Source organism: Callorhinus ursinus, unplaced genomic scaffold (assembly GCF_003265705.2).
Source record: "Callorhinus ursinus isolate GAN/ISIS: 27379988/994484 unplaced genomic scaffold, GSC_fseal_2.0 scaffold7, whole genome shotgun sequence".
NCBI lineage: Eukaryota > Metazoa > Chordata > Mammalia > Carnivora > Otariidae > Callorhinus > Callorhinus ursinus.
Window position 1 is genome coordinate 50821109 of NW_027397069.1, and position 26490 is coordinate 50847598.

Here is a 26490-nt window from a genome sequence, read left to right on the forward strand (position 1 = left end):
GTACAGGCTAGGATTAGAAACAAGTCATAGAATTATAATGAGATAGTTTATATGTTTAGCTTATGCTATGGTTTCTGCATTATAGTCATATACATTCAATGTGTTTTTGAAGTATTAAAGTTGGTAGAGCTTTTGAGCTTTTTATATGTTAAGTATTGAGTAAGAAGAATTGTAGGAATAACTCTTCAGGTTTCACTCTGATAAATAAGTTTATTCATAATGCCTTCTGTTTGGGCGCCTGGGTGGCTCGGTTGGTTGGGCGACTGCCTTCGGCTCAGGTCATGGTCCCAGAGTCCTGGGATTGAGTCCCACATCCGGCTCCCCCTTCTCTGTGGGGAGCCTGCTTCTCCCTCTGCCTCTGCCTGCCACTCCCCCTGCTTGTGCTCATTCTGTCTCTCTCTCTCTCTCTCTCTCTATGTCAAATAAAAATAAATAAATAATGCCTTCTGTTTTTCAGATTACAAATAGAAGAATCTTCCAAACCTGTAAGGTTATCACAACAACTGGACAAAGTTGTGACAACCAATTATAAACCTGTTGCTAATCATCAGTACAATGTAAGTCTTCATGTCTTTTTTCACTCTGTTATATCTTTATTCTTTTCTGTATCATAGACTCTTAGGTTTTAAAAGGACCTTAGCCACACACCTGCTATTAAGTGCTTGAGTTATCTAGACTAAGTAAGGAATCTGATGATTTACGAAGCATGGAGAAGAGTTCACTCTGTATCCTAAGTTAAACAATGAGAAGAAGGCAACCACTGTTCAAACTACTCTTGATAAATTTTTCAAAGAAATAAAACACTTCATTTTTCGGTGTTTTTAATGTTTTAAATTATGATGTCCTTAATAAATTCTAGTTTTAATATTTTTTTTCATTTTTCCATACCTTTATAGCTGGGGATTTTTAATGTATTGACAAATTTTATAAGTCTGGAACAATACTAATTTTTCCCAGTGGTTATTACGATTGCTTTGCATAGTTTCAACTTTCACAGGCATTTTTATGGTCTCACATTACCATGCAAAGTGAGGACTGCCTGTATAGGTATTTAAACCATTTTTATTGAAGTATATCTTACATATAACTATATATATTATAATATACAATACACACATATATGTTATATATATATTATGTGCCAGGCACTGTTCTGAGTGCTTCATATGATGCATTTAGTCTTCATACCTACCCTATGAAGTAGCTACCACTATTATCCTCATTTTGCAGATGGAGTAACTAATAAGGACACTGAGAGGTTAGCTTACTTAAGGTCACAGAGCCAGTAATTAACCAATCCAGTTGTTGAACCCAGGTAGTCTGGTTTAGGAGTCATGCTCTTAATTAACCACTATGCTGTGTTGCTGCAGGTCATTAGAAATACTAAAAGGGCTAAGGATTTGGGGTCTTGAAATACCTGTAATGTAAGGAAAAATGTGATGATTTTCTGAAAATACAGTGAAACCTGAATTAAGTAACAATTAACAGTTGATATCTTGTGTCCTACTTTGTTGCTTAATATTCCTCTTGAAACAGTGTTTAGGAAGAAATAATTCCTTTTTAAGACTGGCCTTGAGTATCCAGATTTAGGTGTCACAGATTAGTATTTGTCAGACCACTACTTTACGATATTTGAATTTCTTACGGTTATTTTACATGAGAAGTAGCAAATGCCTACAGAGCCAAGCAGGCATCTTTGGTGAGCAGAGTGCTGAAATTTAAGAAAGTAAAATGGAAGGGACTAAGATGAACTGGAGTGCACATGCCCCTTAAAAATATTCAGATTTTTTAAATTGCTGTGCCATGTGGATTACATAAAGTGAATCAAAGTTCATTTGCATCCAGCCAGGCTTTCATTTTACAGCCTCTGGTAAAGATAAAAGTCTACCTTTTTGGCTTCTTCTTTATCACAGTAAGGACAAGAAAGACCATGCTTTCCATAAACTATAAAGAGATACAGCCTTTCTGGAGAGAAGTTTGGTAATTTGTGTCAAAAGCACTATAAAGAATATATCCTTGACCCAGCAGTCTTGTATCTAAGAATGTATCACAGAAAGACAAGGGCCCAAAGGTAGATATACAGTAGCGTTTCTCTCTGTTGTTTAAGACAGGCAAAGATTGGAAACAAATGTCCAAAATTAAGGTTAAATACTTTAACATTATTTTTGGATGATAGGAGCTAGAATGATTTTATCCTAATTTTCTTCTTTATAAAGTCTTTTTGAATTGTTGGAATCATCATAGTGAATATGTATTGTCGAATTGTTACAGTGGGCAGTAAAGCTTTTTTGTCAGAATAAGAAAAGTAAGAAAGCTAGGAAAGAGTGTTAGTGCCAGGCCATGATGAGCTGCTCCCACCATTGATGAGGCAAAAGGAAAATCTGTCGTGGGTCAAGCAAAGCTGGCATTAGCTAGTATTAGAGTCATATTCTTAGTGATCCTCGCACACTATATCCAGTTGGCAGATGTAGAAGATAGACTCCAAATCTCATATTTTTAGGATGTTTTTATATTTTCTTTTTACTACTAAAGCAAGTTTGAATACATTGTATTCTGAACTCTGTGTTAGGATGTAACACTATACCATCCACTTTAAAGATTTTTTAACATTAAGTGGCAGGTTAAGGTTGTCATTGGATCAGTGAGTCACTAATGTAGTTATTAGCAATGAGCCATATAGTAATCTTTGGAAAGATTTTGTTTATAAAAATAAAGATTGACTATAATCTATCATATTGCATTATTTGAATGTTTTGTGAATTTTTTCCACCGTGGGAGTATATCAGAATGAATGGAGGCACCTGCATAGCTTTTAAAAAACATATTCACTATTATAGTGTAATATCAACTATAGAAAGAGTATAAAGCTTTTGTTATTTTTATCAGAAGGAGGCTTTGATTTTTTAAAAGATTGAGAGGGGCGCCTGGGTGGCTCAGATGGTTAAGCGTCTGCCTTCGGCTCAGGTCATGATCCCGGAGTCCTGGGATCGAGTCCCGCATCAGGCTCCCTGCTCCTTGGGAGCCTGCTTCTCCCTCTGCTTCTCTCTCTCTCTCTCTCTCTCCTCCTCTGTCTCTCATGAATAAATAAATAAAATCTTTAAAAAAAATAATAATAAAATAAAAGATTGAGAAACATCAACATAATTCAATGAGGATGACTTAGAGGTTACATAATCAAGACGTTCTATAAAAATTTTAAATCCGGGGCACCTGGGTGGCTCAGTCGTTAAATGTTGAAATGATTTCAGTTTTACCAGGTGAAGTATATAAAGCCTGGTATTTCATTGCAACAGTTGAGGTTCTTTGAATACAATGTTTAGTATAAACGTAAGGAAAAAAATTTCTACAAAAATTGAAAGAGGGGATGGAAAATAGCATATGTATTTGTAAAACTATACCTCTGCATTTACCCCCAAAACCTTTTCCACTCACCTATGACACATAAATAAATTTACATATACAGTTGACCCTTGAACAGTTCGGGGGTTAGGGTCACTGGCCCCCCAGCTTACACACACACACACACACACACACACACACACACACTCAAATCCATGTTATAAGTTTTGACTCCCCAAAAACTTAATTGGAAACCATTCTGGTAATATAAACAGTCGATTAACACAAAATAAGCTAGAGAAAATAAAATGTTATTAAAAAATAATTCTCTTCTATAAGGAAGAGAAAATACATTTATAGTATTGTATTGTGTTTATTGAAAAAAAAAACATGCTCGGCAATAAACTTAAAAAATCCACACAGTGCAAACCTGTGTTGTTCAAGGGTCAACTGTATGTAGAATATATATGTAATCATCTCTTAATATTTGAACTCCCACTTTGTACATGGAGCTCTTCTAAGCATTAAATTCAAATTTATCTCTTTAGTTCACAGACTATCTGGGATGTAATACCTACCATACTTGCCATTCAGAAAGTATTTATTGGACCAAACAGAATATATGATTAGCATTTTATTTTAGAATGCTTCTTCCTTGAAGGCTTGGCCCTGAAAATTCTTGCCTTACCCATAGGATATGACCTGTTAGGTTTCTCTGTAAATGGTTTTCTTCTGCCTTAAATCTTCATTACATTTCTGAAACTACTGGTTCATCTAGGTTAGCATTTACCAAAGTAAGTTTTGAAACACTAATCTTGGGGCACCTCAGTGGCTCAGTCAGTTAAGCATCTGCCTTCGGCTCAGGTCATGATCCTTGGGTCCTGGGATTGAGCCCTGGGTCGGTCGGGTTCCCTGCTCAGTGGGGAATCTGCTTCTCCCTCTGCCTCCCCCTGGTTGTGCTCATGTGCTCTCTCTCTTTCTCAAATAAATAAATAAAATCTTAAAAAAAAAAAAAACAATCTTATGAGAGTCTTCTTGAAAAAAGGAGTTAAAAGAACTTGTAGATTCTGATTGTATCCTCTTCAAAATGGACACTTTAATATATTGAAATTAGGGACCTTGGAATTTGTTTAATCCTATATTTTGCAAACATTTGAACATTAAATTCCCCTTCCCCTATCCTTTGTAGTAGTAAAAGCAAACTTTGGGAAATAATGGGTTGTCAAAGTAGGATTTTCAGGAGGACCCATTGAGTGAGGGGGGAAATATTGGAACTGGTATTTACCTTGTTTTTCATGTAATAAAAGAAGGAAATTAAGCTTTAGAAATATTGTGTGGATTGACTTTAGCACCCTTATGCAGCCCCTGTGCTAGTCAGCCATTTTCAACAGAAGAGTAGAAATTTTGCAGCACTGATGGATTGACATTGGTACTTCCAACACCTCACATTTTCATTAGCTTTTTGGGTTTGGTACTAAAATCAGAGGTTTATAGATTATAGTACCTATTATTAGCTAAATTCAATCTTAAAAAAAGAACAAATGGTTTTAAAGGTTCCTGCAAAGAAACTGTAAAGATAATATATTAATAAAGCAAATATATGTGAACAAGAAAGTGGAAAAACTGACACTTCTATTCTAAAATAACCTCTTTTTCAGTCATTGTGTGAGGTAGAAGCAGTGATGATGTAATCTGATGTGACAAGTACTCTTGGCCCTTCCAAAAAGGAAATTAGCAATCTCATTTTAAATGGCTTGTCATCCCCTATCTTTAGTGATGATTCAGTTAGTGTCTATCATGGAAACAAAAACAACTCTAGATTTTCAAGCAGAAAGGTATTTACCGTAGGGAATTGGTTACACATGTTTACGAATACAAAATGGAAGGGCTGGAGAGGAAGATTGGTTACCAGAAATGAGGAAGCTGCTGCTGCCGGAGGTGTACAGAACGCACACAAAAAGCAAAAAAAAATCTCCTTTCCTCCTACTTTCATTCTCCCATTGGCAGAACCCCAGCTGGAAACCAGCTAGGAAGGGAGTCTTGGAAATATAGTCCGCAGGTCCCCTGCTGCCACCACCGCCAAGGCCTGGAGGCTTGGCTTATTGAAGATAACTGACACAGTGACCCTTAACCTTTTGTGTGTGTTGGACCTTAAGTCATATTAGCTATTGCTGGTACAAAGCTACTACAGTTTCAATTCACTTAAAAACTAAGCATCCAGGACGCCTGGGTGGCTCAGTTGGTTAAGCAACTGCCTTCGGCTCAGGTCACGATCCTGAAGTCCCGGGATCGAGTCCCACATCAGGCTTCCCGCTCAGCAGGGAGTCTGCTTCTCCCTTTGACCCTCTTCCCTCTCGTGCTCTCTATCTCTCATTCTCTCTCCCTCTCAAATAAATAAATAAAATCTTAAAAAAAAAAAAAAACTAAGCATCCAGAATGTGAAGCAGATTGCTGTATTTTGAGAACAAAACTAAAATGTGTTTTGTAATTTTGACAAATTAAAACTTAATGTTTTATTTTTATTTCATCTCTTTAAAATTTTTTGTTTGTGTGTGCTTTAAAATATCTGTGCATATAAGTATAGAAGTACTTTTTTACAGTTTACATATTGATATACATAGAGATAGCTGATGTTTAAGATTCCTTCCAGCTCCCTCCGTCTCTGATTACAGGTAAAGGTGCTTCTGTATGTGGTTTTGTTGGCTTTGTGTACATCATCATCTAGCATGCGTAAATTTCACAGCATTCTCATATGTTGTCTACACTCTTAGGACTTTACTTATAAGGAATTCTATCTTCTGTTATCTAGATAGTGTTTGTTAGTCCTAGCTATACACTAGAATCCCCTGGGAAGCTTTTTAAAAAGAAAAATAACCTCCAGGATTGATTTTATTTCTTATTTATTTTTTTTTTAAGATTTTATTTATTTGTCAGAGAGAGAACTCAAGCAGGGGGAGCGGCAGGCAGAACAGGCAGAACAGACAGAGGGAGAAGCAGGCTCCCCGCTGAGCAAGGAGCCTGATGCAGGACTTGATCCCAGGATCCTGGGACCATGACCCGATCCGAAGGCAGTCGCTTAACCAACTGAGCCACCCAGGCATCCCCAGAGATTGATTTTAATTGGTCTGTGGAGGCCAACTATCTTAAAATTTTTCAAGTTCCCTGGGTAATTGTAGCATGTAGCCACTGATGCAGAAATGGGAACTTCATAGTTCTGTCTGCCATCTTGTTGGGGGTGGGGCAAAAACGATACCTGAGAGGAGACCAGGAAGTCTCTTTCCACCAAACCTAAGGTTTTTAAAAAGAATTAATATTTTCTTGTCTTTATCATCCTTTCTGTCCTCTAGCTTTAAAAAAGATTTCTCCTTCCCTTCCTTTTCCTGGCAAGAACTCTTGGTCAGAAAGTGATAGAGAATTAGAAGAGCTTAACTAGAATATTATTGTTGGAGGGAGTCGAATGATTATATAAAATCTTGAGGTAAATCTCCAGGAACTAGACAGAAAAAAAATTTTTAAGGGAGGTTTTCTTTTTCTTTTCCTTTTTTTTTTTTAAGATTTCATTTATTTATTTGACAGAGACACAGCAAGAGAGGGAACACAAGCAGGGGGTAGTAGGAAAGGGAGAAGCAGGCTTCCTGCAGAGCAGGGAGCCTGATGTGGGGCTTGATTCCAGGACCCTGGGATCATGACCTGAGCCGAAGGGAGACGTTTAACCGACTGAGCCACCCAGGCGCCCCGAAAGAAAATTATTTTGATGCACACTCTGTTTCCTCCAGTGTGGCAACCAACTTTGTTAGTCTTCAGAACAAAGGTTGTTGGGTTTGTTTTTGTTGTGGTTTTGGTCTTTTAGTATATGTATGTATACATTTGGAATTTTCCTCAATGAATAATAGATGCCTACAGGACTAGATCATAAAGGTTTTTCAGCAATATTTGCCTAGTATTAGTAGAAGTATGCTACGTGCTTTGTCCATTTGAATTTGCACACCAAGAACTCAGTGACTCTAAAGAATTAACTTCTTCCCAAAAGGTAACAACACACTAGGCAGAAATAAAAGCATTAGGGGTGAGGAGGATCTTTTGTAAGAATTTAAATGCAAACCATGATACTCAAGGCTGTCATGCTCCTTTCAAAAGTTAAAAGCTTCCACAAGGACTGCCTTGACAAAGCAATCAAAGTATTTCTGCAAACAACAATCTAGAAATTTACAGACATCTGTAATACAATATTTTAATTGGCAGTGGGTGGCTTTTATAATTTTAGTCAGTGATTAAGTTTTTGGTAATTGATGGTTGAGTATCTCTATACCACACCACAATGGATTTCAACATTTAGTTGCATTTTAGTCCTGAATAATTTGTTTTCTGTTGTGAAAGAAAAATTATTGTGTATGATAGACTTTTTTGGATTGTAAAATTTTTAATTGAAGACTAAATTTAAAGTCCTTTCTGAATTGACAATTATTTCTGTGCAGCTGATTATGCAGTTGATCTTTGGTCACTGGGGCAGATATAATAGTGATAATTAAAATTCACATAGCCATTTCTAGTCCAATAACTATCCTACTAATATTTTGTGGTGGCTGCTAAGAAGTTAGATATGTGACTGTTTTGAGTAGCATCATTTCCCTACCATGCTGGTGCACCAGGACAAAACAAAATGCCCAAAAGGAAAAGAGCTAAAAAGAGAATTAACATTATCGCAACACTGTAGTCTTCTCCTTAATAAACTAGTTCATATCATTTGTAGTTTATTTGTAGAATTAATTTTATCAATAGTACAACATTGTAAGTACAATATTAAGATGACCATTTCTATACTGTTTAGTTTTAAAAAGAAAAGCTACCTCAGGACCTTAGTTTTTTTCCTAAGTATAAGGTTAGTCATTAATAATTTAATGACCATTGTTAAATAGTTATGCATATATACATATGTGTGTGTATGTATAATTTTAATTATACATATATCCATTGGAACTACTTGCTACTACAGAGCAAGTCTGCCTTGGACATTATCAAAAAATTTAATGCTATACTATAAAAAATTTTGTTTTAAAACAGTCTTTTCTATAGGTTATCCTACAGTATGGGCCCTGAGGACATCAAATTTTGCCATTTGCCTTTTGTTTTTAAATAAGTGTAGAATTAAATTTCTAGTACAGTTTCTCTAATAAGGAATAATACTGCCAATTTGTTGTTGCTGTTATTATTTTATATGCCTGGTTTTTCATATTATACTTTTAAGTGTTTTTATTCCACTAATCAAAAGTAAAGTTAGGTTGCACTGCCCCCAGGAATTGAGCCATCAACAAACACAGTTAACACAGAACATTTCTAGTCTGCTTTCCCCCAGATTTTAAGTAGGAAAGCACCAGTGTTGAATACAGTAATTTTGAGATTGAAGCAAAGTTCCTTTCCAACTTATTCTAAATTCTTACCTTTGATTCAGGCCCTCTTGGATCTGGCATCTGGCTCTGGGGTTGGACAACTTGATAACAAACACTTGGAAGACTTTTCTTTCCACTACCCACTAGAGTGTATGCCCTCTCTGAAGTGGGCCATCTTGCTTTATCAGCAGATTTCTTTATAGATCTGCCTCAATTTTTGGTGGGGTTTCAGTCAAAATTGAAAATACCGTAAGTCAAAAATGCATTTAATACACCTAACCTACCAAAACACCATAGCTTAGACTAGCCGACCTGAAATGTGCTAAGAACATTTACATTAGCCTACATTTGGGCAGAATCATCTAACACCAAGCCCATTCCATAATGAAGTGTTGAAGATGTCATGTAATGTATTGAGTACTGTTCTGAAAGTAAAACAGAACGGTTTTAAGTGCACGGGTTGTTTGGTGGCAGCATGGCTGGCCGGGAGCCACAGCTGGCTGCCACGCACATGAGAGAGCATCGCACAGCACATTGCTAGCCCGGGAAAGGATCCAAATTCAAAACTCAAATTACGGTTTCTACTGCATGCATACTGCTTTCGCACCATCATAAAGCTGAAAAATCCTAAATCGAACCATCGGAAGTTGGGGATCATCTGTATTTGGAAACATTTTTCCTATTAATCTTCCTCGCTTCTCCAAGCATTTCACACAAGGAAGAGTCTACTAAGGGTGGAAGCTGAATATACCATCGGTTTTCTTTACTGTTTCCTGAATTTAACTCTTCCTCCTTCTCTCAGCATAAATTAAAGCTGGGACGGGAGGACACACAGAATATCATACAACCGTGGCTTCATGCAGAGTATAAAAGCCTAACACTGGACCTTTGTGAGGTCCTCACTTCCTTTGTATTATTATTCTTGAGGCCCTGTGGCCTCTGGCCCACACCCCACTTAAGCCTGTGGGAAGGCTGTAGGCTTTCCCTACCCTTCCTTAATCTGATTCTGGCTCCCTTTATTTTTCCAAATCCAAGTTTTTCTTATCCCACATGTGACTAGAGTAAAGGGTTGTAACAACTTCATCCCCTGGTCCAAACTTTTCTCTCTCTTTCTCTCTTTTTTAGCAGTCGCCTTTTCTGGATTGTTCATCTTAATACAAAACATGAAACTATTCAAATGAGGTGCAACAGTGGAAGGAGGTTTCGGAATGCAAACTAAATTCAATTGTAAACAGCGAAAATATGTATTTTAGATATTGGTCAGCAAAGCAGGGCTTAAAATATTAATCCCTTAAAGCATTCCATGATATTTATTTAATCCAAAGACCCTCCTGCTTGGATTCGTGGGTTTTGTCCCGGCCTATCATGCTTACTTTCTCCCTGATGTTCTCTTGCTTCTTTCCTTCTTCTTTTTCTTTCTTTCTTTTTTTTTTTTTTTAAGTAAGTTTTACACCTAACATGGGGCCTGAACTCATGACCTCGAAGTCAAGGGTCACACACACTATCAACAGAGCCAGCCGGCCACCCCACTTCTATCCTCCTTTTGACCGTAGAGAGAGAAAATTCTTGAATGGACCTCAGGTCCATCCCTTTCAGTCTTTGCTCTCTCTTCAGCCTCGTCTCTCACTGAATTGGGACAGCCACTCTACTTCTGCCTTCGTACTTAAATGCATGTATTCATCTGTTTTTCAGTCTTCCCCACATTGGGAAGACTTGGATTTTCTCCTAGGTCATGGGTTGCTCTGGTCTCTCTCCTCTCCAGTCTTGCTTCTAGCTCTTGTAGTCACTCTGCTTTTCTCTAATAAATCCCCTGGAGCTGTCCATGTTGTTTCTTTCATGCCACCCAGAGAAATCTTGGGTCCTGCCACATTCCTCCCCAACAACACAGCCCTTTGTCATGCATTTGCACCTTTCTCAGCATCATGATCTTGTCCAAAGGTGGCTCTGTGCTCTGCTATTACTATGTTTGCCCCCCTCTATATATTTTAATATAAGAACCCTAAGAAAGGGCTGCCTTTCAAAAGAGACAAGGTCTTATTTCGCCTATATTTTAGTGCATCCGAGCACACAGTCCATGCTTAATCTGTTGAGATTAATGGATTTTGAGTTTTACTCCCAAGATGCACGTATCCAAAAAATCAAGACAATTAAGTTCTTTCTCCCTATCTCCTAATTTTATTTTTTATTTTTTTAAATATTTTATTTATTTATTTGAGAGAGAGAGAGAGAAACAGCATGAGAGGGGAGAGGGTCAGAGGGAGAAGCAGGCTCCCCGCTGAGCAGGGAGCCCGATGCGGGACTCGATCCCAGGACTCCAGGATCATGACCAGCCGAAGGCAGTCACCCAACCAACTGAGCCACCCAGGCGCCCCTTATCTCCTAATTTTAATTGAAGGATACTCACTGTTGTCCGTTATCTGTGCCACTAATTTGAAAGTCTCTGATTATGTATAAGATATATTTTTAGTTGTAACATCAATAGAAACTGAATTTTATCTCTTTTATAACAAATCTCTATTGTTAAAATACAGAGAGTAAGCCTAACTATCAGGCTGGAATTATTGCAGTAATTTAGTTGTAGTTTTGAAGTGCATTTTATTTTTTTTGAAGCTAGTCCCTCGATTATAGTTAATTCCTGTGCGTTTGATGCACAGGAGATTGTTCTCTGGCAGCTTTCACCCAGCCTTCTGATGCTTTATTTACTAGGTGGGCTGCTTCAGTTTATATGTATTTCCTCTAATATACTTTATGCTTTATCAAAATGAAGTGTTTCTTTAAAAATTAAAAGCTTAACCAACTGGAGTGAATATAAGTTGCATGTTTGCAGTGAAAAGTATGTTTTTAAAAAAGTGTTCTATTTTAGTATAGTTGACATACAACGTTACATTAGTTTCAGGTGTACAGCATAGTGATTCACTTTCTCTGTACATTATGCTGTGTTCAGCTCACCACAAGTGTAGCTACCGTCTGTCATCATACAACGCTATTACAGTATCATTGACTGTGTTCCCTGTGCTGTGCCTTTTATTCCCATGACTTATTCTGTAACTGGAAGCCTGTATCTCCTACTCCCCTTTGCCTATCTCCTCACCCCTCTGGCAGCCATCAGTTTGCTCTACTGTATTTATAGGTCTGATTCTTTTTGTTTGTTTACTCATTTGTTTTTTAAATTCCACATGAGTGAAATCATATGGTATTTGTCTTTCTCAGTCTGATTTATTTCACTCAGTAATAAGGCCTTCTAGGTCCATCTGTGTTGTCGCAAATGGCACAATGTCATCCTTCTTATGGCTGCATAATGTTACATTACACACCACATTTTTCTTAACCATTTGTCTATTGATGGACTCTTAAGTTGCCTCCGTATCTTGGCTATTGTAAATAATGCTGCAATAAACGTAGAGATGCATATATTTTTTTGATTTAGTGTTTTCCTTTTCTTTGGGTAAATAGCCAGTAGTGGAATTATTTGATCATATGGTATTTCTGTTTTTTTAAAAAGATTTTATTTATTTATTTGAGAGAGAGAGCACATGAGAGGGGGGAGGGTCAAGACTCCCTGCCGAGCAGGGAGCCCGATGCGGGACTCGATCCAGGGACTCCAGGATCATGACCTGAGCCGAAGACAGTCGCTTAACCAACTGAGCCACCCAGGCGCCCGGTATTTCTATTTTTAATTTTTGAGGAACCTCCATGCTGTTTTTCACAGCATACTAATTTATATTCCCACCAGCAATGCGTGAGAGTTCCCTTTTCTCCATATCCTTGCTAACACTTGTTATTTCTTGCCTTTTTTATTTTAGCCATTATATTTAGCCATTCTGACAGGTATAAGGTTCATCGTGGTTTTAGTTTGTATTTTGCTGATGATTAGTGATGAGCATCTTTTCTTGTGTGTGTTGACCATGTATTTTTGGAATAATGTCTACTCAGGTCCCCTTCCTATTTTTTAATTAGATTGGGGTGGGGTTTTTTTGGTGTTAAGTTTTAAAAGTTCTTTATATATTTTGAATGTTAGCTCCTTATTGGATATATAATTTGCAAATATCTTCTCCCATTCAATAGGTTGCCTTAATAAAAAGTAAATTTTTTTTTTTTTCGAATGATCAAATCTCTGGATCACGTCTCTAGGAGAGGGTTTATACATTCTTTGAGTGCCACTGCTTTCAGTGCATAAAGGTACACAAAACTACAGGACAAATACCACTTGCTCCTAGAGTGTCATTTTTATTTGAATGAGAGATATTTTATTTATTTTTTAAAGATTTTATTTATTTATTTGACGGAGAAGAGACACAGTGAGAGAGGGAACACAAGCAGGGGGAGTGGGAGAGGGAGAAGCAGGCTTCCCACTGAGCAGGGAGCCCGATGCGGGGCCCGATCCTAGGACCCTGGGATCATGACCTGAGCCAAAGGCAGACGCTTAACGACTGAGCCACCCAGGCACCCCTTATTTTTGTATTACAAATAAAGGTGTATTATGCAAGTGAATTTAGAGTTCACATGAATTTTTAAGGTAAAACGGGGATTTTGGAAAAACAGTTTGCTTGTGCCTGCCTGAGTACTGAGTATGTATTTACCCTTTTCTATTAGTAAGCTTCATGTTATAGAAGAAACAAGTTCAAGGTCACACTCTGTCGGGAGGAGAAAATGCCTCACTGCCCTTGTTCTTTTCCTTTTACCAGTGCTTCTCAAACTTTGCACTTCCTAGAGAACCTTTTTTTATAACCTGCCCTCCTTTTAATCCCTGCCTGTCCCCAAAAAACCTTAATTTTGAAAGATGTCACCTACCAAACCGCATCTGTTAGAGAAACTATTTTACTGTATTTGGGGTAATCAAAAACCAAAGAAACTGCAAGTTGGACTTTCTGATCAACATGACCTAATCAGTAGCCACACTGAATTGTTGTAATTTGGCAAACAAAAGCTATTTGGGGGCAAATGGAGACATTATATATAAAGCCTGAGAAAAGAATGAAAGTGGTTTATGGGTAGGCTTTTAATACCTTTGTAGATCCTTCAAGGTCTGAGGAGCCCCGGGAACAGTGAAGAACCAGGTTCTGAACCCACTGACTGCTTTTTAATCTGCTGCCTTGCAACTTGAAATTAATCATTTTGGGGGGGGTAACTAAAAAGAGAATGCCTGTATTTCAGAGTGAGCATGTTGGATTGATGCCTTTATTATTTTGCTGTTTGCACCTAGATTGAATATGAAAGGAAAAAGAAAGAAGATGGAAAACGAGCTCGAGCTGATAAACAACACGTTTTAGACATGCTATTTTCTGCATTCGAGAAACATCAATATTATAATCTTAAGGACTTGGTGGACATCACAAAACAGCCTGTGGTATGTATTTGCTCACATTGATCCTTTAAATATGTTCTTCAGGGGGGTTGGGGGGATGGGTTAGCCTGGTGATGGGTATTAAAGAGGGCTCGTGCTAAATGGAGCACTGGGTGTTATATGCAAACAATCATGGAACAGTACATCAAAAACTAATGATGTATGGTGATTAACATAACATAATAAAATAAATATGTCCTTCATTTAGAGGATGTTACTGAAGAGAAGGGTATCATATATGAAGTAGTTCATATGCACCTATGCTAACGTCAGGGTTTATTTTCAACACTCAGAAAAGATATCTTAATACTGATCATTGACATTAAGCCTGAAGTCTGTGTTGATATCATTTCTAGTCTTTATTTTGTTCTCCTAGCTCCCTCCAAAAAACACTCAACTTTTATTTATTTGAAAATGTGCCCCCTACAAGAACCGTCTTCTTTTGAGAGCCAGACTAATATGTCATGATGAGGGTGTTTATCCCTGTTATGTGGGCTATTCTCTAATGGATTTTTTTTTTTTTAATCAGAATTTACCTAGCACTAGCATTAGGTCCATTTCAACTTGAGCTGTACTGCCCCACAGTGCTTGTTGAGGTGGTTGGGATTTTTAAGGAAAAATTTAATAAATTGATGTCTTAGAAAGTTTATAGTTCTATAAATGATCAATTTTTATCCCTGCGCCGGACTTCTGTGCCTATTTGCTAACAATTTGTTATTTCTAATCCATTTAAAATACTGGTAACAAATAAGGGATCTAAACCCCTTTTCTCCAAGCTCCAAGTCACATTTCCTTCCATTCAACTTTCTTAACCTAACATTAGCAAAGCAGCGAATTAAATTATAACAGTATTTATTTATAGGGTTTTTAAAAATTAAATGGAATCTCTTTTATTTTCTGTCCTTTTATCTAGTTTTCTTTATCATTTTGTCCACTTTGCTTGTATACTCAGGAATATGTCAGTTCTAACTCCTCCATTTATTTCCTTAAGAATATGTAACAAGATAGCCAGTTTTTAAAAACATTTTAACATAACCAAATAACAGTTTATCAAAGAGCTTGCTGTATGTTTTTTCTGATTTATTCAAAGCTTTAGGAAATGATTTATGAAACCTAAGTATTGTACACTTTCCCACTTCTGCAGGAATTTCTTTACTGTTATACTTTTTTATTAAGAAATTAAATTTCAGGGCGCCTCGGTGGCTCAGTTGGTTAAGCGACTGCCTTCGGCTCAGGTCATGATCCTGGAGTCCCGGGATCGAGTCCCACATCGGGCTCCCTGCTCAGCAGGGAGTCTGCTTCTCCCTCTGACCCTCCCCCCTCTCATGCTCTCTATCTCATTCTCTCTCTCAAATAAATAAATAAAATCTTTAAAAAAAAAGAAATTAAATTTCAAAAGATCTAAGTACTTTTTTTAGTAGAAAAGAGCCAAGTGCTCATGCTGCAGTACTATCAACTCCTCTTAATGACTTACTCTCTTCAGTATCAAAGCCTTAGAAACAGCATTTCAAACTAGATTTTTTAAAAAATTGAAATAGAATAATTCATTAGGTAAGCCGTGTTTTTTCTGCCTTTAATGAGGTTTATCCTTGTGAATGTAAACTTCATATATATTATATATATGAGTGTGCATGTGTGTGTGTGTATGAAAAGGCCATTCTGGAAACTGAATGCAAACAATATATTCTTATGGAATACCGTACACACAAAAATTAGATTTGGGGGCGCCTGGGTGGCTCAGTTGGTTGGGTGACTGCCTTCGGCTCAGGTCACGATCCTGGAGTCCCGGGATCGAGTCCCGCATCAGGCTCCCTGCTCAGCGGGGAGTCTGCTTCTCCCTCCGACCCTCTTCCCTCTCGTGCTCTCTATCTCTCATTCTCTCTCTCTCAAATAAATAAATAAAATATTTTTAAAAAAATTAGATTTGGGAAAATAAGTATTTGTAGAAGGGACATTTAGATGATATTAGAGAAAGCAATTTCTTTGCTTTCCAATTTCTTAACATGGAACAACATATTGTTTTTAAAGTTTATTCATTTTGCATCAAAGGAAAGGGATAACTAGTATTTCTCTCAACTTTGGTTTTTCAGATAATTTTTATGTAGAGGTACGCAGTGAATCTCTCAAAATAGAGCTTCTTAACTCATGGTCAGTAGGTGGGTTTTATGAGATCCAGTAATCTCCTGAATATGTGAAAAAATATGTGGGTTTTTCTGGGGAGCAAATCCATAGTTAATATCAGATTCTCATAGAGGGCCTGGGAACCTCAAGGAGCTTATTAACCACTAATCTACAAACTAAATTATTTTATAATAGTCTTACTATTTAGAGGGCGCCTGGGTGGCTCAGTTGGTTAAACGACTGCCTTCAGCTCAGGTCATGATCCTGAGGTCCTGGGATCAAGTCCCGCATCGGGCTCCCTGCTTGGCGGGGAGTCTGCTTCTCCCTCTGACCCTCCCCCCTCTCATGCTCTCTATCTCATTCTCTCTCTCTCTCTCTCAAATAAATAAATAAAGTCTTTAAAAAAAATAGTCTTACTATTTAGAGACTAAATTGCCTCAGCAAGCATAAAGTTCTTGAAGACAGGGTTGTATATTAGTCATATCCTTGAATATTTATACATTCTACATCATAAATGTAGTAGAAATTCAGTAAATATTAGAGGAATTGATTTGATAAAAAGGAAATGGTCCCATCCTCATTATCCAAGGACTACCATGTTTTACTTGGTTGGATTCAACAGGATTCAAAACACTTATGGCAGGAGAGGGGGACAGAGAGCCAGTCTCAAGGAAGTGTGGAATGACAGGGTTACAGTTATCTCCCCCCAGAGGAGGGGGCAGGAAGTGGTGAGCATGAGTTCAGTTCTGCCGTTTACCTACCCCATTAGAATCTGAGAAAGTTCCTTCCATTCCTGAAATTGAGGAAATTGGACTGTTTAATTGTTTTGCTCCCTTCCAACCCTAAATGTGTGATTCTCTCCCTCTCCCATTTCATCTCCTCTTGTTTTGAATTGAATTGGCAAATCTCACCTAGAAAGTGGCCAAAGGCCAGCTCTACTCCATGTAGGTAAATATCCCCTTTAAAATGTTCACAGGACATAAGTGAGTCTATACTCCTGGTCATCAGTACACCCTTACTAATTTGATTTTAATCTGAGCAATACCAGGAGAATGAAGGAGAGTAGAGCATGAAGATCAGTGATCCAGGAAAGGGGCTTCTTGGTATGATGGAAAGAGCAGTGGATTTGGATTAATGGGATCTCAGTTCAAGTCCCAGTCCTGCCAGTTAGACAGATAGTCCTGAACAGGGTATTTAAATACATTTAATGTTTTAATACAAAGAAATTTTTGAGCCCCCATGTAAAAGAGAAAAAAAAAGATCTTGTTTGTATTAAACACTTCTTTAGTATATGTATTTAATGACTTTCTCTCATTTTCTGGTGGTCCCAGTGCCCCCTTTGATAATAGATTTCTAACCATGAAGTCTATCACTTTAACACATCCTCTTTGTCATTAACACGAGTACTATAGTCTTAAGTTACCATCTGCTTTCTGACCTTTAGAATGTCAATTTTTTTAAAGATTTTATTTATTTGTCAGAGAGGGAGAGAGTAAGTACAAGCAGGGGGAGTGTCAGGCAGAGGGAGAAGCAGGCTCCCTGCGTAGCAAGGAGCCCAATGCGGGACTCAATCCCAGGACCCTGGGATCATGACCTGAGCCGAAGGCAGCCGCTTAACTGACTGAGCCACCCAGGAGTCCCTAGAATGTCATTTTTGACACTTTCTGAGGGAACCTGAGGTATTATTCTTGTTTTTGCAGTTCTTTCCTCTCTGTATTCTTCCTAAAAACCTTCACTTCTATAAGCAAAATTATTATTGATCAGAGAAACTGTCCTTATGGGCAGACTTTTTCCTCTCATTGGTCAGTATGTGACTTGCATAAACAATCAAGGAGTTAAAGTTACTCATTAAGGGCAAATAAGCTGATTCTAAAAGGCCAAGCTCTGATAACTGATGTAAAATCAGAAACATGATACCCATTTAAAGGGGTGTTTTTATGGGGTGCCTGGGTGGCTCAGTCGTTAAGCATCTGCCTTCGGCTCAGGTCATGATCCCAGGGTCCTGGTATTGAGCCCCACATCAGGCTCCCTGCTCCGTGGGAAGCCTGCTTCTCCCTCTCCTGCTCCCCCTGCTTGTGTTCCCTCTCTCGCTGTGTCTCTGTCAAATACATGAATAAAATCTTTAAAAAAAGGGGGGGGTATTTTTATGTGATTTGAATTTGGGCTTTTAAGCCCTCCTTAATGTGAAATACCAGAAGAAGCCCATTATTTCTCCCCTGTAGTCTTTGATCTTTCACCTTGAATTTGTTATGTCTAGTCTTATATTTTATTATATCTGGAAAATAGAAGCATACACAGCATTTCCTTCAAAACTTAAATCATTCGAAACTTCATCTAATTGATCCCTTTGAAACACCAAACTGCCAAGACCACTTTGAGCCCTGACACCCTGTTCTCTGGCATAGCAGCCATTTCTAGTGTTCCTTAAACCACATCTTCCTGCTAAAAGTATCATTGAAAATTAATCCTGCTTATAAGCAAACCACTAATTTCCTTGTATCCACCCAATTTCTAGGCATGATCCAGGGAAATTTATATTTAATTATTGATGATCCTTTTAAGTGGACAATCCCCTATCATGTGAGTCTCTCAGACCCATTGCTTAATTCAGATATGTAATTGAGCAACTTGCATGCTTCTTATTAAAGTAAGTTCAAATTAACAGGAAAAACTAGGCAGAGATTTGGGTGGCTTTGACTTTGAAGCAATTAGTGTCCATACCTCAAGTTCCTCAGCACTAAATAATGCTCAATAGGCAGTTTTATTTGCACAAAGTGGGCTTTCATTAACAAAGCCATCGCGGCAATAAGGCAATGTTAACCTAATCCTCAGAATTTGTTTCCATATAGATTTAAATAAAGGCATGAGTAGAAATAATTTAAGCAAAATTTGGCTTCAGTAAGATACAAGAAGATAGGCTTTTTTTTTAAAGGATAAAATGGTTAGACAATTTGACCTACTGAATATTTCCCCTGTCAGAAAACAAAATTTTATTTATAAGTATATGCTGTTATAAGGGCCCCTGGCTGGCTCATTTGGTGGAGCATGTGACTCTTGATCTTGGGGTCATGAGTTCAAGCCCTATGTTGGGCGTGGAGCTTACTTTAACACACACACACACACACACACACACACACGTATGTGCTATTATAGACCTGTGAATTGGTTGAGACTCTTTCAGTTGCAGAGAATAGAAAGGCAACTCAAACTAGCTTGAACAAAAATAAAATTTCTGGGGCACCTGGGTGGTGTCTGACTCTTGATTTTGGCTCGGGTCATGATCTCAGGGTCATAAGATTGAGCCCCACATCGGGCTCTGCGCTGGACGTGGAGCCCACTAGAAATTCATTCTCTCTCTCTCTCTCTCTCTCTCTTTCTCTCTTTCTTTCTCTTTCTCTCTCTCTCTCCCCGCCACCCCGTCTCTGTCTCTGTCTCTCTCATAAAAAGAAAAAAATAAAATTTATTGGCTCATGTAGTTAGGGAGTTCAGGAATGCATCTAGCTTTAGCAATGACTAGATCCAGCTACTAATATTATTTAATTAGAACGGTCCCTTCCCATCTTTCCATATCTCTCCTCATTATTCTTTCTTGTGTGTTGTCTTTACTCTTAGGCAGGATCCTGCCATGTGGTAGCTGAAATGACCTCCTCAGACACCTCACAGCTAGCAACCCCTAAGCAAAAAGAGAGTATTTGTCCTGTTTTTTTAAATAAAAACCCCAGGGAAGATTTTAATTGACCTGGTAGGGGTTGGTATGCCCATTCCTGAACCAAGAAGATGGGGTTAGGGGTACTCTGCCAGCCAGGGCCCACCGCCTTTCCCACCTTTGTGCTGTGTCGCCTGGTATGGAGTTAGCACCTAGTCAGTGTTAGTCATTTCATTGTTATCTCAAATTTTGTATGTTCAGAACAGAACTCTTTATTTCTCTTCCTTTCCAAAGACTTCCCCCAGATCTCCCCATTTCAGTAAGTGACACCATCATTCCCTAAATTGTTCAAGCCAAACAACGGTATTCCTGTTTCTTCTTCATGACATAGATACTACAAATTATGATACATATATATCATATAAATTATATACATATATACATATATCTGTGTATGTGAGTATATCTGACTCAGGATCTTAAGGTAAAAGTGATCTTAGAGATTATCTAGTCTCTCTCACTTGTAAACCCAGAGGAGTTGCCTAGTGACTTGACCCCACTTGTGCTGACTTCAGTCTAGGAATATCTCTTACCACATTGCCTCTTATGTATTCAGACATGTGCATGTATATGTAGATAAGCAAGGAAAATATTTTTCTGACAATAGAAACCCCTTTTTAATAGGAAAAAAAAACTAATGTCTCTCTCAGCAGGCTTTCTCATTAAGAATCATCATTGGGGTGCCTGGGTGGCACAGTCAGTTAAGCATCTGACTCTTGATTTCAGCTCAGGTCATGATCTCAGTGTCGTGAGCTTGAGCCCCGAGTTGGGCTCTGTTCTCAGTGCAGAGTGTGCTTGAGATTCTCCCTCTCCCTCTCCATCTGCCCCTCCCCCTGCTCATGCTCGCTCACTCACTCTCTCAAATAAATAAAATCTTTAAATTAAAGAGAATGGGATCTAAGCTTTATCTTAGCTCATTCAGTTCCTAATCCAAAATAGGTATTTTTGGGTCGCCTGGGTGGCTCAGTTGGTTAAGCGACTGCCTTCAGCTCAGGTCATGATCCCAGGGTCCTGGGATCGAGCCCCGCATCGGGCTCCCTGCTCGGCGGGAAGCCTGCTTCTCCCTCTCCCACTCCCCCTGCTTGTGTTCCCTCTCTCTCTGTCAATTAAATAAATAAAATCTTTAAAAAAAAAAAAAACAAAACAAAATAGGTATTTTTAATGTTTGAAACTTATTCCCTAATTTACTACTAAATAAGTGGTGTTTTTAATATGATGTGTTGTTCTGACATACACTTTCCTTTCTTCATTTATTTTTCTTTTCTGAAATCTTTATCGTTTCCTTTCTGTTCACTTAATCCCTTTTAGTTCATTTTTCCTATAAATGGAAGTTTTTATTTTTGAATGATACTAGTAAAAAAAAGACCACCAATTTCTCAACAGAACATATTAGTGACAGCCTTTTGTGAAACTTCTGTCTTAAAAAATAATTATTTGCGCGGCACCTGGGTGGCTCAGTCGTTAAGTGTCTGCCTTTGGCTCAGGTCACGATTCCAGGCTCCTGGGATCGAGCCCCTCATTGGGCTCTCTGCTCAGCAGGAAGCCTGCTTCTCCCTTTCCGACTCCCCCTGCTTGTGTTCCCTCTCTCTCGCTGTGTCTCTCTCTGTCAAATAAATAAAAATTAAAAATAAATAATTTTTTAAAAAACTAATTATTTGCTAATTAATGATGTAGAACCTGATTTATTGTTAAGCTTTAGGATATGAAATGTCATACTAAAATAAATTAACTATTTGTATTGAATATAAATGGATGAAATTTAAACACATGAAATTTTAGTAATTACCTGTAGAAGATTTTAATAATAGATCTACTACCAAGTTTAATATAGGATAGTAACATTTCCTTCTTTAACTTACATGTTTTGTTTCACCTTTTTTCCCTCTTTTTTTACCATATTTCTAAATGTGGTTAAGTTTGAGGTGAATTTACTAACATAACCAATTGAGTCCAGATTTTACATGAACTATTATGTAGATAAAAGCAATATTTTTAACATAAGCACCAGGTAAAGAAAATTGGGCATTTATTTATATACAAAGTTTACATAGAATTTTTTTTTAAGATTTTATTTATTTATTTCAGAGAGAACACAAGCAGGGGGAGAAGCAGAGGGAGAGGGAGAAACAGACTCCCTGCTAAGTGCAGAGCCTTAAGTGGGCTGATCCCAGGACCCTGTGATCATGATCTGAGCTGAAGTCAGACACTTAACCGACTGAGCCACCCAGGCACCCCAGAATTTTTAATTAAGCAGTAGGCCACAAAATTTATATTTAATCTGAAAAATGTCATTAGTTATAAAATCTTCCCTGCCTTCCAGCATCGTTTGATTTGAAAAAGGCTAAAGTAAGTTTTAAGCTTATTAACTGCTTTCTGATTTCTTTATTTAGTCCCTGAACAAGTTAGGAGGACTTGTTTTTAGGCTTGCCATCCTTATGGAAATTATCTCAGGAAAGATAATTTTCTTTGCATTGGTCTCAGCACTAGAGAAAGCATGACTCTGTGGATTAAGATAAGTGTTCACAGCTTCCCAGTTTCTCTATCTCACAGGAGAATCGAGATACCAGAGGATAAGCCTGTTGGCAGAAAACCTTGTACTGTCAGTTCTGTATTGCAGCTTTACAGAGGCATTCCTTCTAGAATATCCCAAGATAGATATTCTAATTCCATCATAGTTTCCAGTACATATGGACCGATACAGAGAGCTAGCCACTGTTTATTGGAAATGTTACCATCATAAGTTGGTAATAAAAAAATGGTGTTTTTCTTTTTTTAATGTCATGTTCTATACGAACTTTGTTACAGAATTTAGTTTACTTTCCAGTTTCCCAAAAACCTTTTATTATTATTATTATTAGCATATAATGTATTATTTGTTTTAGGGGTACAGGTCTGTGATTTATCAGTCTTACACAACACAGAGCTCCCCACAACACATGCTCTCCCCAATGTCCATCACCCAGCCACCTCTTTCCCCCCACCCCTGCCTCCAGCAACCCTCAGTTTGTTTCCTGAGATTAAGAGTCTCTTATGGTTTGTCTCCTTCTCTGGTTTCCTCTTATTTCATTTTTTCCTCTCTTCCCCTGTGATCCTCTGCCTTGTTTCTCAAATTCCACATATCAGTGAGATCATATGATAATTGGTCTTTCTCTGATTGAGTTAAAATGGTGTTATCTTAATTTGCTGTTATGAGCTAGGTAGGTCTCCCCCCACCACCCCCACCAATTTAAAATCTTTATTTTCTGGGGCACCTGAGTGGCTCAGTCAGTTAAGCTCAAATAAATAAATAAAATCTCTTAAAAAAATAAAATAAAATCTGTATTTTCAGTTATTGTTACTATATTACAGTTCACAGGATTTTAGTACATTCACAGAGATGTATGACCATCACCACAATCAATTTTAGAACATTTTCTTCACCTCAGAAAGAAACCCCATACCTATTAGCAGTCAATTCCCTTTCTTCCACCTCTACCCTAGGTGAATACTAATTTATTTTCTATCCATGTAGATTTGCTTACTCTGGTCATTTCATATACATGGAATCATATACCATGTGAAATCTTATGACTGGCTTCTTTCATCTAGGCATAATATTTTCAGATGTCATCCCAATGTGGCACATATCAGTATTTTGTTGCTTTTTATTGCCAACTTATATACTGTTACAGAGAGAGATACAACATTTTGTTTATCCATTCAGTCATGGATAGACATTTGAGTTGTTTCTGCTTTTTGGCTATTATGAATAAAGCTGCTGTAAACTCATTCATGTATAAGTTTTTATGTTGTTTTTTTTTTTCTCTTGGGAGTGGAATTGCTGAGTCACTTCATAACTCTGTTTAACCTGAGGAACTAACTGCCAGATTATCATCAATCCTTTTTTAATCCTTAGCCAGCAAAAACTTTTATCTGCTGTTGTCCTAAGGTAAAATTTTACTTTCTATTCCAAATATTTTAAGGATGAATAATACTTCAGCATTGGGAGTGCTAGCTAATTTACAGAAAATTCTCTGTTGGTAAAATATATACCTAAGGTCTCTTTGCTTACCATTTAATTTCTAGCAATATTTTCAAATAGACTAATAATAACTATGCCAATTGATATCTTCTTATTTTTGTACATTTGAAACTATACTTCACACCAGATGCACTAGTAGATAGTTGCCATGGTTCTAAGTGCAAGAATTCATATTTAAGTTACTTTTTTTTGCTTTTTCTATTTTATTTTTTTAAAGATTTATTTATTTGACAGAGAGCACAAGTAGGCAGAGTAGCAGGCAGAGGGAGAGGGAGAACCAGGCTCCCCACTGAGCAGGAAGCCCCATGTGGGGCTCCATCCCAGGACCCCGGGATCATGACCTGAGCCAAAGGCAGCCGCTTAACCAACTGAGCCACCCAGGCGCCCCTCTATTTTATTTTTTATTTAAATGCAATTTAATTAATATACTGTATTATTAGTTTCAGAGGTAGAATTCAGTGATTCATCAGTTGCATACAACACCCAGTGCTCATTACTTCAACTGCCCTTCTTAATACTCATCACCCAGTTACCCCATCCACCCAGCCACCTCCCCTCCAGGAACCCTATTTGTTCCCTATAATTGAGAGTCTCTTACGGTTTGCCTCCCTCTCTGTTTTTGTCTTATTTTATTTTTCCTTCCCTTCCCCGATGTTCATCTGTTTTGTTTATTAAATTCCACATATTTAACTTTCAAAAGGAATTTTAGTTTTTGCTACTTTGTTATATTTTGGATATTTCTGATTATATTTTCCTAATTATAACAGTTTCAACATTAGCTATATATGTATACACTTTTCCCAGTTGAAAGCCATCATTTCTTGGGCGCCTGGGTGGCTCAGTTGGTTAAGCAACTGCCTTCAGCTCAGGTCATGATCCTGGAGTCCCGGGATCGAGTCCCACATCAGGCTCCCTGCACAGCAGGGAGTCTGCTCCTCCCTCTGACCCTCTTCCCTCTCGTGCTCTCTATCTCTCATTCTCTCTCTCAAATAAATAAATAAAATCCTTAAAAAAAAAAAAAGCCATCATTTCTCAGCCTTGGAATATCTTGCAGTATTCCAAGGTTAAGTTATGTTTAGCATACAAATAAACAAATACAGGGCTTTTTTTTTTTTTTAAGATTTTATGTATTTATTTGAGACAGTGAGAGAAAGAGATCACAAGCAGAGCGGAGGGGTAGAGGGAGAAGCAGACTCCCTGCCGAGCAGGTGCCTGATGCAGGGCTCAACCCCATGGTCCTGAGATCATGACCTGAGCTGAAGGCAGGCGCTTAACCGACCGAGCCACACAGGTGCCATTAAAAAAAAAAAAAAAAATACAGTTTAGAAAGCACATCTTTAAACAAATAGTTAAATTAAAAGTTTTGGCCCAAAGGAGGTAAACTTTGTTCATCTGATATATGCAAACATAGGAATCATTTGCCATTGCTAGGCAGATGAAGTATTAATAAGAGATGATTTACCAGCACACAAATATTCATGCAATAATAAATTGCTTTTCCAGAATTTGAATTAAGCCGTAAGATAGGGCTTGTGCCTCGACCACTTCATTACCCATTGTCTCTGCTTCTCAGAGTTTTACATGGGGAGGAATGCAGCCTGTGTGAGCGGAGAGACGGATGGGGAGTGGGGTCTAGTAGGAAAGTGGGGTGAAACCAGAAGGAAGAGAGGATAAAAATCCGGACATCGCCCATGTCCCAGAGAATCCCCAACGTCCCCTTCCCTCTCCTGTTTGCAGTTTTCTCTGTCTAAAGGAGTGAAAACATATGTTGCCTTTGTTAACAGCTTATGCCTAATGTGTAGTTTGTTTTTTTAATGAAAGAATTTTGTGCCTTGGAGCCACTAACATCTTTATCAAGAAGTCCTCTGTTTTAATCACACAAATCATTTGAAATTATACAGAATGGATAATGCCCCACTTTTTTTTTTTTTGGTACTATTAATTGAGTTTTATTGTTATGTTAATCACCATACATTACATCATTAGTTTTTATTGTAGTGTTCTGTGATTCATTGTTTGTGTATAACACCCAGTGCTCCACACAGAACGTGCCCTCCTTAATACCCATCACCAGGGTAACCCATCCCCCCACCCTCCTCCCCCCTAGAACCCTCAGTTTGTTTTCCACAGTGCATCCTCTCTCATGGTTCATCTCCCCCTCAGATTTCCCCCTTCGTTCTTCCCCTCCTGCTATCTTCTTCTTTTTTTTTTCCTTAACATATATTGTATTATTTGTTTCAGAGTTACAGATCTGTGATTCAACAGTCTTGCACAATTCACAGCACTCACCATAGCACATACCCTCCCCGATGTCTATCACCCAGCCACTCCATCCCTCCCACCCACCACCACTCCAGCAACCCTCAGTTTGTTTCCTGAGATTAAGAATTCCTCATATCAGTGAGGTCATATGATACATGTCTTTCTCTGATTGACTTACTTCGCTCAGCATAACACCCTCCAGTTCCATCCACGTTGCTGCAGATGTCAAGATCATTCCTTTTGATGGCTGCATAATATTCCAGTGTGTGTGTGTGTGTGTGTGTGTGTGTGTGTGTGTGTGTGTGTGTGT

General features: G+C 38.0%; 1 protein-coding gene across 1 annotated transcript in view; it reads left to right on the top strand.

Moving 5' to 3' along the window:
- GTF2F2 (general transcription factor IIF subunit 2) overlaps nucleotides 1-26490 on the top strand; it is a 153254-nt gene that overhangs the window by 120805 nt on the left and 5959 nt on the right. Inside the window, exons 6-7 of the mRNA XM_025875004.2 lie at nucleotides 458-557; nucleotides 13930-14073. Of these exons, the coding sequence (XP_025730789.1) occupies nucleotides 458-557; nucleotides 13930-14073 (244 nt within the window). The remainder of the gene's footprint in view (nucleotides 1-457; nucleotides 558-13929; nucleotides 14074-26490) is intronic.